Source organism: Myripristis murdjan, chromosome 12 (assembly GCF_902150065.1).
Source record: "Myripristis murdjan chromosome 12, fMyrMur1.1, whole genome shotgun sequence".
NCBI classification, from domain to species: domain Eukaryota; kingdom Metazoa; phylum Chordata; class Actinopteri; order Holocentriformes; family Holocentridae; genus Myripristis; species Myripristis murdjan.
In genome coordinates this window covers 66220-76639 of record NC_043991.1, presented here as the reverse complement: position 1 = coordinate 76639, position 10420 = coordinate 66220, and the positions used below count along the sequence as shown (strand labels likewise).

General features: G+C 42.1%; 1 protein-coding gene across 1 annotated transcript; it reads right to left on the bottom strand.

Annotated features, from left to right (window-relative positions):
* Positions 1-633: 633 nt before the first annotated feature.
* slc25a46 (solute carrier family 25 member 46) lies at positions 634-8826 on the bottom strand. Its single transcript, XM_030065838.1, has 8 exons — positions 8337-8826; positions 7402-7444; positions 7001-7058; positions 6328-6405; positions 5855-5955; positions 5652-5708; positions 2932-2989; positions 634-1864 (listed from the first exon to the last, which is right to left on the bottom strand). The coding sequence occupies exons 1-8, from the start codon at positions 8602-8604 to the stop codon at positions 1277-1279; spliced, it is 1251 nt and encodes a 416-aa protein (XP_029921698.1). The 5' UTR covers positions 8605-8826; the 3' UTR covers positions 634-1276.
* Positions 8827-10420: the final 1594 nt, after the last annotated feature.

Sequence of the window (10420 nt, the reverse complement as noted above, 5' to 3'; positions counted from 1 at the left end):
AAACACAATATCTAAAAATATGGCAGGAGGATATTTGATGTAACAACATTAAAAATACAAAAACACACATATATAAATATATAATGAAATTAATACAAAAAGGAGCAATAAAAATTAGCCAAATAAATGTAAGTAAAAGATCAAATTATAATAATAATCATAAAAGGAAATATTTTAAATTTATATTATTAAAATAAAAATATTTTACATTAAAATGTAGTATTTTTGAAGTAAAAAATAAAAAATGACATAATCAAATATATTTCAAATGCATAAAAACACACAGACTTTTGGACATTGAACATTTTATTGTCATGATTTCATCCAGTGAACAGAAAAACAAACAGAAAACAAAAACAAAAACAGTGCAAGAACGTTCAGTGTTCTGACTGAACAAAAATAACAATAATACATACATACAAAAATAAATTTGTGAAAAATTAAAATATTTTGGGCAATTCTTGAAAAAAGTGCAGTTCAATTAAGTGATTACATTTTTTAAAATTTATTTGTTCATTTGTTTATTTATTTTGTCAGGGAAAAAAACAACTGTGAAATTTTATGTTGAAATTATCTTGGAAAAGTTTTCTCGATTTTATTCAACCAAAAAAAAAAAAAAAAAAAAACTTTTCGTAAAATCATTTTTCTGACTATTTCTAATTTATTACTAATAGTATTCACAAATAATTTAATCTACATCTAGAACAGGAACAGGAAGTGATGTCACTGTGGGACTGTGTAGTTTCCATGGCAACATGGACTTTAAAACACCTGGAGAAAAATGGAAACCCGGGGGAGTTGTGGGTAAAAATTTTTCAATGGTCTTTCATTTTTTACTTTTTATTTTATTTTTTTTTACTTTTCAAAAATGTATTCATTTGTTTTAATTGTTGTAGTTTCCACGGCAACATCTTTAAAAAAGTTTCATTTGCATTTATTTATTTTTGTTATTCATTATTTTTTTTTATTTTCTACTCGCTCCCCTCGTGTTGCCATGATAACCTCTGCAAAATAAAACAAAACAAAATTAGTCATAGCAAATATCTCTTTGTTTGTTTTCCTTGTTGCCTTCAGTGTCCAAAAAAAAGGTGGAATTCTTCAGTTTTATTTCACTTTGGGGACTTGACATTTTATCTATTCACAGGAAGTGATTCTATTCATGGTTTCCACAGTAACATCAGAAAAAACAAAAATAAACAAGTAAACAAACTTGTTTCTTTGACATTTACTTAAATTATTTTCTCCTTTCAGGCTTGTAATTTGTACACTTCCTGTTTCACTTGTTTCTGGCCTCGAGCGTCGTCATGGCGACCCTGGCGGCCCACAGCAGCACGGCGTGCAGCGAGTACTGCAGCCACACCGCCCCCACCCCCTTGTACAGCCCCGCCCACCTGCTCAGCCCCGCCCCCTCCCCCTCCCGGCCGATGGCGGCCAGGCAGTCGGCGAGGCCGTCGTACTGCGTGTTGACGGGCAGGACCACGGCCCCGCCCCCTCCGTCCGTGTCGTCAATGATGGTGCGTGTGCCCTGGACGGCCAGGCGGTGAAGCCCCGCCTCCAGCGGGTAGACAACAATGTCGGCCAGCAGAGACCCCGCCCACCCCGCCGCCAGCTCGGGGAAGTAGGCGTCGACGGGCGACTCGGCGTCCCGATCGGCCGGCTTGGCCCGCTGGAGGCGGGGCAGCAGGAAGTGGTGCACGGCAGCGGCGGCGGTGTAGCGCAGGACGGCGTGAAGCGCGGCGGGGAGGAGCAACGCCGTCAGGGGGAGGAGCCTTTTGCTGTGGGGAATGCCCAGCCCCAGCAGCCGAGCCCCGCCCTCCCGCAGGCAGTCCAGGCAGCCGGGGGCGGGGTCACGGATGATGTCACTCTGAAATCAACAAGCAACAACAAAAATATTTAGAAAAATACATTTTAGCAAAAAGAAATAAATTGAACTACAGGAAGCCCCTTCTGGACTCCGTTTCCCATGATGCACCTGTGTGACAGCTGGGCCGTGTTCAGCGTAGACGTAGCGGTGCGTAACGTCAAGCTAACAGCTGAACAGCCTGTCGCATTACACAGCGCTGCAGGTATGGAAGCCCAGAGGGACATTCTCCTGTAGAGTGGAACTTTACCTGGATGAGTCATAACAGGGGCGGGGCTACAGACCTCTGACATCACTGCCACATCCATGAGCCCTCCCTCTCCAGGTGAGGGCTAACATGTTAAACTTTGGCTGCACTGATTCAGCAGCATAATGGAGCTCTGTCGCTTTAAAGGGCGGAGGCTTAAATACAGGCTGATGCTGATTGGATAACAGCTCTGACACGCCCACAACATGGAGGGAACCTGCCTCCGAAAACGTTACAACCAGACAGAAACTACACATGATCTTAGGGTTACTTCCTTTTATTTCCCAACATATTGACTGTAGTTTTTCACTCACATATGAGAATGTATTGTTTGGGTTTTTTTCTTATACTGCCACCAAAACAAAACAATATTACATCATCAACCTGATTTTATTACTTGCAAAACATCATATTCACAAATCCAAATTCTTTAATCACAAACCCTCTTTTTTAATTTTTGAAAGTGAACAATACATACCAATCTAACATATCCAACATATCAACAATAAAGTTTTCTCAAAATAAGAAGGCCATCAAAACCAGAGATATATGTATCCATTATAATATTCTTACAGGCTGATGTATTTTCTGTCTTTAATTTAACCCCCTGACATCGTCTGTTCCTGTTTTTTTAAATGGTATTTGTAAGGAAGTGACTGTTTAAATAAAGAAAATTTAAAAAAAAACGTTACGACCAAACACATCATCCAAAGAGACGCCGTCTCTGTCGTTTTCCAGAAAAAACATACAGAAACACGCACGCACACACACACGCACACGCACACACACACACACCAATAAATCAATGATCAGTAATCAATACCTGCACGGTTTCAATCAGGCTGGCGCAGTAGAACGGCAGAGCCACGATGCAGGTCAAGCTGCAACACACACACACACACACACACACACACACACACACACACAGTCTCCTGTTAGAAAACAACAGAACCTACACAGAACCCCCCCCCCCCCCCCCCCCGGTTCTACTCTGGTTCTGTCTGGTTCTGCCTGGTTCTGCCTGGTTCTGCCTGGTTCTGTCTGGTTCTGTCTGGTTCTGCCTGGTTCTGCTTGGTTCTGTCTGGTTCTGCTTGGTTCTGTCTGGTTCTGTCTGGTTCTGTCTGGTTCTGTCTGGTTCTGCCTGGTTCTGCCTGGTTCTGCTCCAGAGGGCAGAGGAGCTCCGAGGCCGAGCAGAGAGCGGACGGAGGAGCGAGGAAGGCAGAGACAGATTTGTTTTTTGTTTTTTTGGTGACACGGTCCATCAGGTGAGCAGGTTCCTCCTCCTGAAGCCTGAGAGGGTCTTGGGGTGGGGTGGGAGGTGGGGGGTGGGGGGGGGGGGGGGGGGGGGGGGGACTAAACCCTCCTCCTCCTGCTCCTCCTCCTCCCTTACTAAGCAGAAGAAGAAGAAGAAGAAGAAGAAGAAGAAGTCGCTCTGGCGTCACTGATAATGAAACACTTTGAGAGGATCTTGAAGGAGGAAATTGTGTCTTTGGTTGCTGGCAAACTAGACCCCCTGTAATTTGCATATCAGGTGGGGGAGGGGTGGGGGTGGGGGTGGGGGGGGGGGGGGGCGATGCCAAACTTTTTATCTTAGACAAGATCTACAAGCATCTTGAGAAACCCAACTCCCATGCAAGACTTTTGTTTGCCGATTCCTCATCTGCCTTCAACAAGATGCAACGGCACGTTTTAATCAATCATCTTGATGCGTTTTTTAATTGACCTCATCAGCTCTGTTCGCTGATTTTTAACTTTTTAACAGAGGAAACAGAGTCAGCCAGTGGAACCATGTCAGAGGTTCTGATATCTAATACAGGGTTAGGGTTGCTCTTTATCTTATACACAGACAGCGGCAGGTCTGTTATGGAGGACAGCTGTTTAGTTAAGTTCTCTGATGATACTGTTCTCTTGTCCCTTTGGAGGGTTCATGCTCAAGTAACAGCAACGCTGTCTCTGCCTTTGTCAGCTGGTGTGACAAAAATTGTCTAAAATGAAAGAACTTGTGGTCAATTTTAGCAAGAACCAAAGCAAACCTGCTGCTAACGTCACCCACGGCATGGAGGTTGAGAATCCACAGATACTTGGGAACTGTCTTTGACTCACAGTTAAAATCTGATGTCAATACAGAGGTGAAGAAGGAAGGACCTACCCAGGAAGTCAAACTCTTTTAATGTAAGCAGATACAGTGTCTGTTTTATAAGTCCTTCATCGAAAGTCTTCTGACTTTTTGTTTATCTGTTGGTTTAATGGCACGTGTGTGAAGGACAAAAACTGTCTGAATAATATTGTGAAGGTGTGCTTCAAAATAATTGGGGTGCGGCAGGAAGATCTGGGTGTTCAAAAAAGCAAAGGGTGTTCCTGAGCAGCATGACCACATCGTAGCGGCGACCTTCAGCTCACGGCCTCAGGAAGGCGCTTTAAAGTCCCACTCAGGAAAACCAACCGTTATTCTAGATCTTTTGTCCGATCTGCGATCAGACCTTTAAAAACAGATCAGTCCATGTGGGAATGAATCCTTGATTTCTTAGATAATATGTTTTTATTTTTGTTAATGGTGATTGTTGGCTGCTGTCTGTGTTCTGCTGCCAAACTGAACTGCCTTCAGGACAAATAAAGTTGAATTGAATAATAATAATAATAATAATAATGATGATGATGACGATGATGATGATGATGATAAAAACAAGTGTTGGTCAGGTTCCACCTTCTGACCTGCTGCCAGGTGAGTCTTTTAGAAAGAACCTAGGTGGTCGCCATGGTAACCCCTCCTCTACAGCTCCCATCAGCTATGGTGTTCCTCAAGGCTCAGTTTGAGGCCCACTGAGTGACGAGTCACCTGAGATCTGGCGACCCAGAAGGCCTTGCTGCTCATCTGCCCAGATCAATAACTCCCCATCACAAATCGTCTCGTTGGGTTTGGGTTGGCGGTCCGTAGCTCGGCTTCCGGTCACGTGACCCCGGCCCGGCCCGGCCCCGCCCCCCTGTTGGCATTTCAGGTGTTCCTGTTGGCTGACGCGGCTCACCCCACCCCACCCCGCCCCGCCCCGGCCCGGACAGGTGCTCAGCCCGGACAGGTGCTCAGCCTCAGGCCCTCAGCTCGGCCCGTTCCGCTTCCCTGCCTGAGCTTTAAACCTGGAGGCGTCCGTGTTTTTGCCTGCAGGACCCCTCGGCTGTGGGACGTCCCACCTGAGGAGAACGGCCACTTCTTTTAAATCGCTTCTTAAACTCATTTTTTATGTGATGTTGTCTTAATTATCTTTATATTTTATCTTATTTATTATTTATTTATTACTGCTTTTATTCTTTTATGTATTTAGTTATTTATTTACTGTGATTCCGATTATATTATTATTGTTATTGTTATTGTCATTAGTTCTAATATGTGACATCTTCACTCGAACTGCAACGATTTGACAAATAATTGATTAACTGCCAACTCTTCTGATAACTGACTGATGATTTTGAGACTCAGAAATCGACAATCAATCGATCAGGTGGCCGATCAGTAAATCAATCAGGTAATCAATAGGTGGTGTGTCTGACCCTTTGAGCAGCAGATGACCCGCCAGCTGCTTCAGGCCGCGTCTGTGTGGAAGCTCCCTGTTACACACACACACACACACACACACACACACACACACACACACACACACACAAAACTAAAGTTTAGACAGTAAATAATTCACAGTTACAACTTTTTAAAATCTGATCAAAACTAAGACAACCAAAAGCAAAGAGCTGGTTACCGTGGTAACGGCGTGAACTCGCTGATGATGCCCTCGGCTCCGAGCGACACGCCCTGAACGATGAAGGTGCTGCCCATCCCCTTCCACAGCGCCCGCGGGCCCTGCCGGCCAATCACAACGCAGCGCCGTCAGCCACCAGGCCGTTAGAACACGTTGTTATTTCACAGTAAATTAATGGAAGATATTACATGTTTAAAAAATACATAAATAAATACATTGGGTTAGGTTTATATTACATATTATTAATAGTATTTATAATAATTACAATTCTAATTAATTGTAAAAAAAACATACAACAATATTAAAAACAAAATAAAAGAAAGGGTTACATGACACCTGTCAAAATAAAATCCCTTCTGGGGTGTGTGTGTGTGTGTGTGTGTGTGTGTGTGTGTATTAATTTGTCAATTGGAATAATTTTTGACTTTATTACTAAAAGGATGAAAACATGCAGATTTTTTTCCCATAATCACCTGGGCCTTGGCGATGGCGTACATGACAACGACGGCGCTGAACGGCGACAGGTGGAAGCAGCGGGCGTGGTAGTTCACCTGCAGAGGCAACCGACCAATCAGAGAGCAGCAAGGACCAAGACGAGGAGAGAGAAAAATCAGGAATAAAACATAAAAATAAAAAGTAGAAACTCAATTTGAGACTGAAAACAAATGAAATTAAATTTAAAGTGATGTCTTTACTTTAATTATTTAACAATATATTTACCGCCCAAAATATAAAATATATTTATTAACCATAAAATAAATATACAATTCATATACAAATTGATTTGATTCACTGAATTGAATTTATACTCATTGTTTCTGAAAACGAGTAGAAATATACATAAATAGAATGAATTATTAGAATGTTTACTCCTTGTCTCAGTGCTTATTGGTTTGTTTGTTTTCAGCCGTCAATAAAGATTATCATTATGTCACAGTTTTTATGTTTGTTCTTTTTCATATATTTAGAAAAACAAATCTTTATCCTTATGGAGACATTTATGTCCCCTTATTATGTTAGTCCCTTTTTATCTGAATTTATTTTTATTTTGTTGAAAAATATTTTCATCCAGATTTTTGACAAAATGAAAAACAAAGACTTGAAACTTTAAATTTGACTGAAATGATTTTGATAAGTGTGTGTAACCTGACACTGCCGGCGGAAGACGATGCAGGGGTGAGCGAGCACGTTCTCCGTGAACAGACTGACACACACACACACACACACACACACACACACACACACACACACACACGGAAAACATGTTAGGATCATTTCCACAGAAAAAAATATTAATAAAATATAAATTACTATAAAATAAAAAAACACCTTCTTAAAAAAATGAATGAATTGAATTAAATTATTTAAATTAATAAACTGACAACAAAATCAAATATGAAACCATAATATGAATATTATCATAATTTTAATTTTAAAATCTATTTACCTAAAAACATTTTGTTTAAACTGAATAATATCATAATAATAAATAACCAAATTCTGAACAATAACAATAACAGCTAAAAGCTGCGAAGGTGAAGGCGTACCTGGCGAGGCCGATGCCGAAGCCGGCGAAGCGACTCATCTGCTCTGCAAAGCAAACACACACACCGTTTCCCATCATGCATCTGCAAACTCGCTGCAAAATGATTGGCTCGTCATCAAACTGAACCGGAAGCCCTTCATAACACACACACACACACACACACACACACATACGAATCCACCTATAGCAGTGTGTGTGCGTGTGTGTGTGTGTGTGGACCAAACAGGACGTCCCAGTTCAAATCTGTCTTAAAATACAAGACTCTGTCACTGAACTGGTTTCCCTTGATGGTTGTGAGATCAGGGGTCCACCCGCCAACCAAGCTTTTACAAAATGGGACAAACACAAACTGAGACTCTGCATGCAGAGTTCTGCAAATCCATTTTTACATTTTATAACCACCTAAAGGAAAGTTGCCTTGACGTACAGAGAGACCCGAGAGGAAGCCGCCTCAGCCGGCCGGCTCAGCGAGCCTCTTCCACCAAACCCAATCACCAGAAACCTACAAGCCAACCATCTGACACTGCAGGGACCCCATTAACAACCTCTGGCAGAGAGAGAGAGAGAGAGAGAGAGAGAGAGAGAGAGAGAGAGACAGACAGACAGCCAAGCTCCTGCATGGGTGTGTATGTGAGTGTGTACGGTGGCCAGCAGGGGGCAGTGTGTTCAATTATCTGAGTCCTTTAGAAAACAGCCACACTGAGGATTTAAAAACTCAAGACACTAACCAACTAACCAGCTAACTAACCCAGACTGACAAACTCCACTAACGTAAAGCGACAGAGAATCTAATCAACCCTGACTCACACACACACACACACACACACACACACACAGACCACACACACACACACACACACACACACACACACACACACACACACACACACACACACACACACACACCCTGCGCAGGCTGTTTTCTTGCCGTCTTACCGGCGGGAGGCACGCCGGGCTGCGGCTCGTCCCCTGCGGCTCCAGGAGCCCCCGGAGCCCCCGGAGCCCCGAACGGCTCGTCGTAGAGCGGAGTCCGCTCCCCGGTGTGCAGGTTGCGGCTGCCGGGGATGTCCGGGGGTGTGGTGACCCAGTGCTGCAGCTCGGCGGAGCTCCCGGCGGAGCGAGCCGCGTACGGAGCTCCGTACAGCGGCTCGTCGCGGCCGCGGTAGCCGAGCCCGTCGAAGCTGTCCGGCCGCCGTGAGGACATTCTGCCGGGGGGTCGCAGGACCGAAGGCCGCAGCTGGGCGGTGAGACGGCGGGGAGGAGACTACCGGAGGTCCCGGGGAGAAATGTGCATTCACGTGACGTGACCGTCGCGGGAAATGTTCATTGAAATGTCGGTTTGTTCGGTTTGTGCGGAATTTGACCCGCGAGCAAAACAACACGACCGACCTGACGGCGCGCCGGAAGTGAAGGAAGGCACTTCCGGGTCGGCGGCTAATAGAAAAAGACGCCGCGCAGCTCGCGCATGTTTTTATCAGTCATGATGTTACCTGTCAGCGTGCACCTCCAGCCGTTATAGAATTCTAAACACGTTTACAACTAATCAATATAACAGGGAATATATGTGTCATTTATGGTGTTTTAAAGTCCAGGTGACTGTAGTTTTTGTTCTCATTCTCTTTTTCTTAATTTTCTCCACTAAAAGTATCCAGTCAAAAAACTAAAAACACAAGACTGACAGGCACTCACCTGTCAGGTGACGCTGTGACGTCACGGCGGCGCTAGAACATTCCAGCTCTCACTGATCTGATCAACTTTTCAATAAACATCAAAAGTCAAAAGGTTCTCCTGCTGCTCGGACTCCACATTTATTTTTCACATTAATTTTTTTGAAAAATTACATCCCAGCCAGGCCACACAGCAGAACATCTGAGGCAAAGGCAGAACTCACCGGAAATCAAATGAGAAAACTTGACATTCTGTTTTTCCAGAATTTTTTTTCTGGGTTCCAAATTTTTTGGTCCATAGCAAGAAAATAAAGAATCATTTCATAATTTAGAAAAATATATACTTTAACAACAATGAAAAACAAGTCATTTAAAAAAAATTACAAAAATTCCTGAAAGAATTTCCTCTCTCACAGAAGACGTGGAATGTTTGAACATTTCAGGAAAAAATCCTGAATATTTTTGTAAAATTCAATAAAACTCCTCAGATTATCTGTAATTTTAAATATTTGACAGAAAATAAAAATCAGCATCATAAATTTTCACATTTCATGTTTCTCTATACAAACTTCAAAATTCCTTCGTTTTTCGATGGTTTGTGGTGAAACAGCAGTAAAGGCACAGACAGCTCAGGACTTTTATTTTGACAGCTTTCATTTAACCCTGTGTCTTAAAAAAATAGAATTTTATTGTTGTATAGATGCAAATTTTCTCCTATGAAGCATTTTCTTTAAAAAAAAAAAATCGATAAACAAAAAATGAGATACAAAGTAAAACAAAAAAGAAATAAAAGCAAAACAAATAAAAGCAAAAAATCTAAAATAAAAAGTACCATGTAAAAAAGAAAAAATCGAGTTTTACTTATTTTGAAAAAATTCAGAGGGTTAAATGCAAGACATTTCAAAATAAAAGCTCCTGGATATGAGAGAAGCTTCACATTAAAAAAAAACAACAACCCCAAAACATTCAATTACCTGTCAAAGCCCCGCCCCTCTTTCCAGAGATGAGGGGCGTGGTCTCTGACTGAAGCCCCGCCCATCTTTCCAGAGACGGAGGGGGCGTGGCTTCAATCAGAGGATGATCACATTTTGACTGAATCCTCCTTACTGATTGGCTAGCTCATACTTTGACATGTATTGACAAATATTATTGTTACTACAATTCAAAATCATTGATAATATTATTTGTAAATATATTTTTTATTACTTCTATTTATTTTACACTATTTAATGTTCAATATTTGTTTTAAAATAAATTATCTCTGAATAATGTTAATATTTTATTCACATTTTCTTAAATTTGATTTTGTCCATTTTGGATTTTTGTTTTGTGTTTATCTTTAAAATTTATCCC

What these genes read in the sequence shown, in the direction of transcription:
- slc25a46 (XM_030065838.1), bottom strand. Translation starts at nt 8,604, where the DNA reads ATGTCCTCACGGCGGCCGGACAGCTTCGACGGGCTCGGCTACCGCGGC. An exon ending in GCCCGGCGTGCCTCCCGCCG is followed by an intron (nt 7,445 to 8,336) that starts GTAAGACGGCAA and finishes TTTGCTTTGCAG; the next exon opens with AGCAGATGAGTCGCTTCGCC. An exon ending in GAGTTCACGCCGTTACCACG is followed by an intron (nt 5,709 to 5,854) that starts GTAACCAGCTCT and finishes TGTGTGTAACAG; the next exon opens with GGAGCTTCCACACAGACGCG.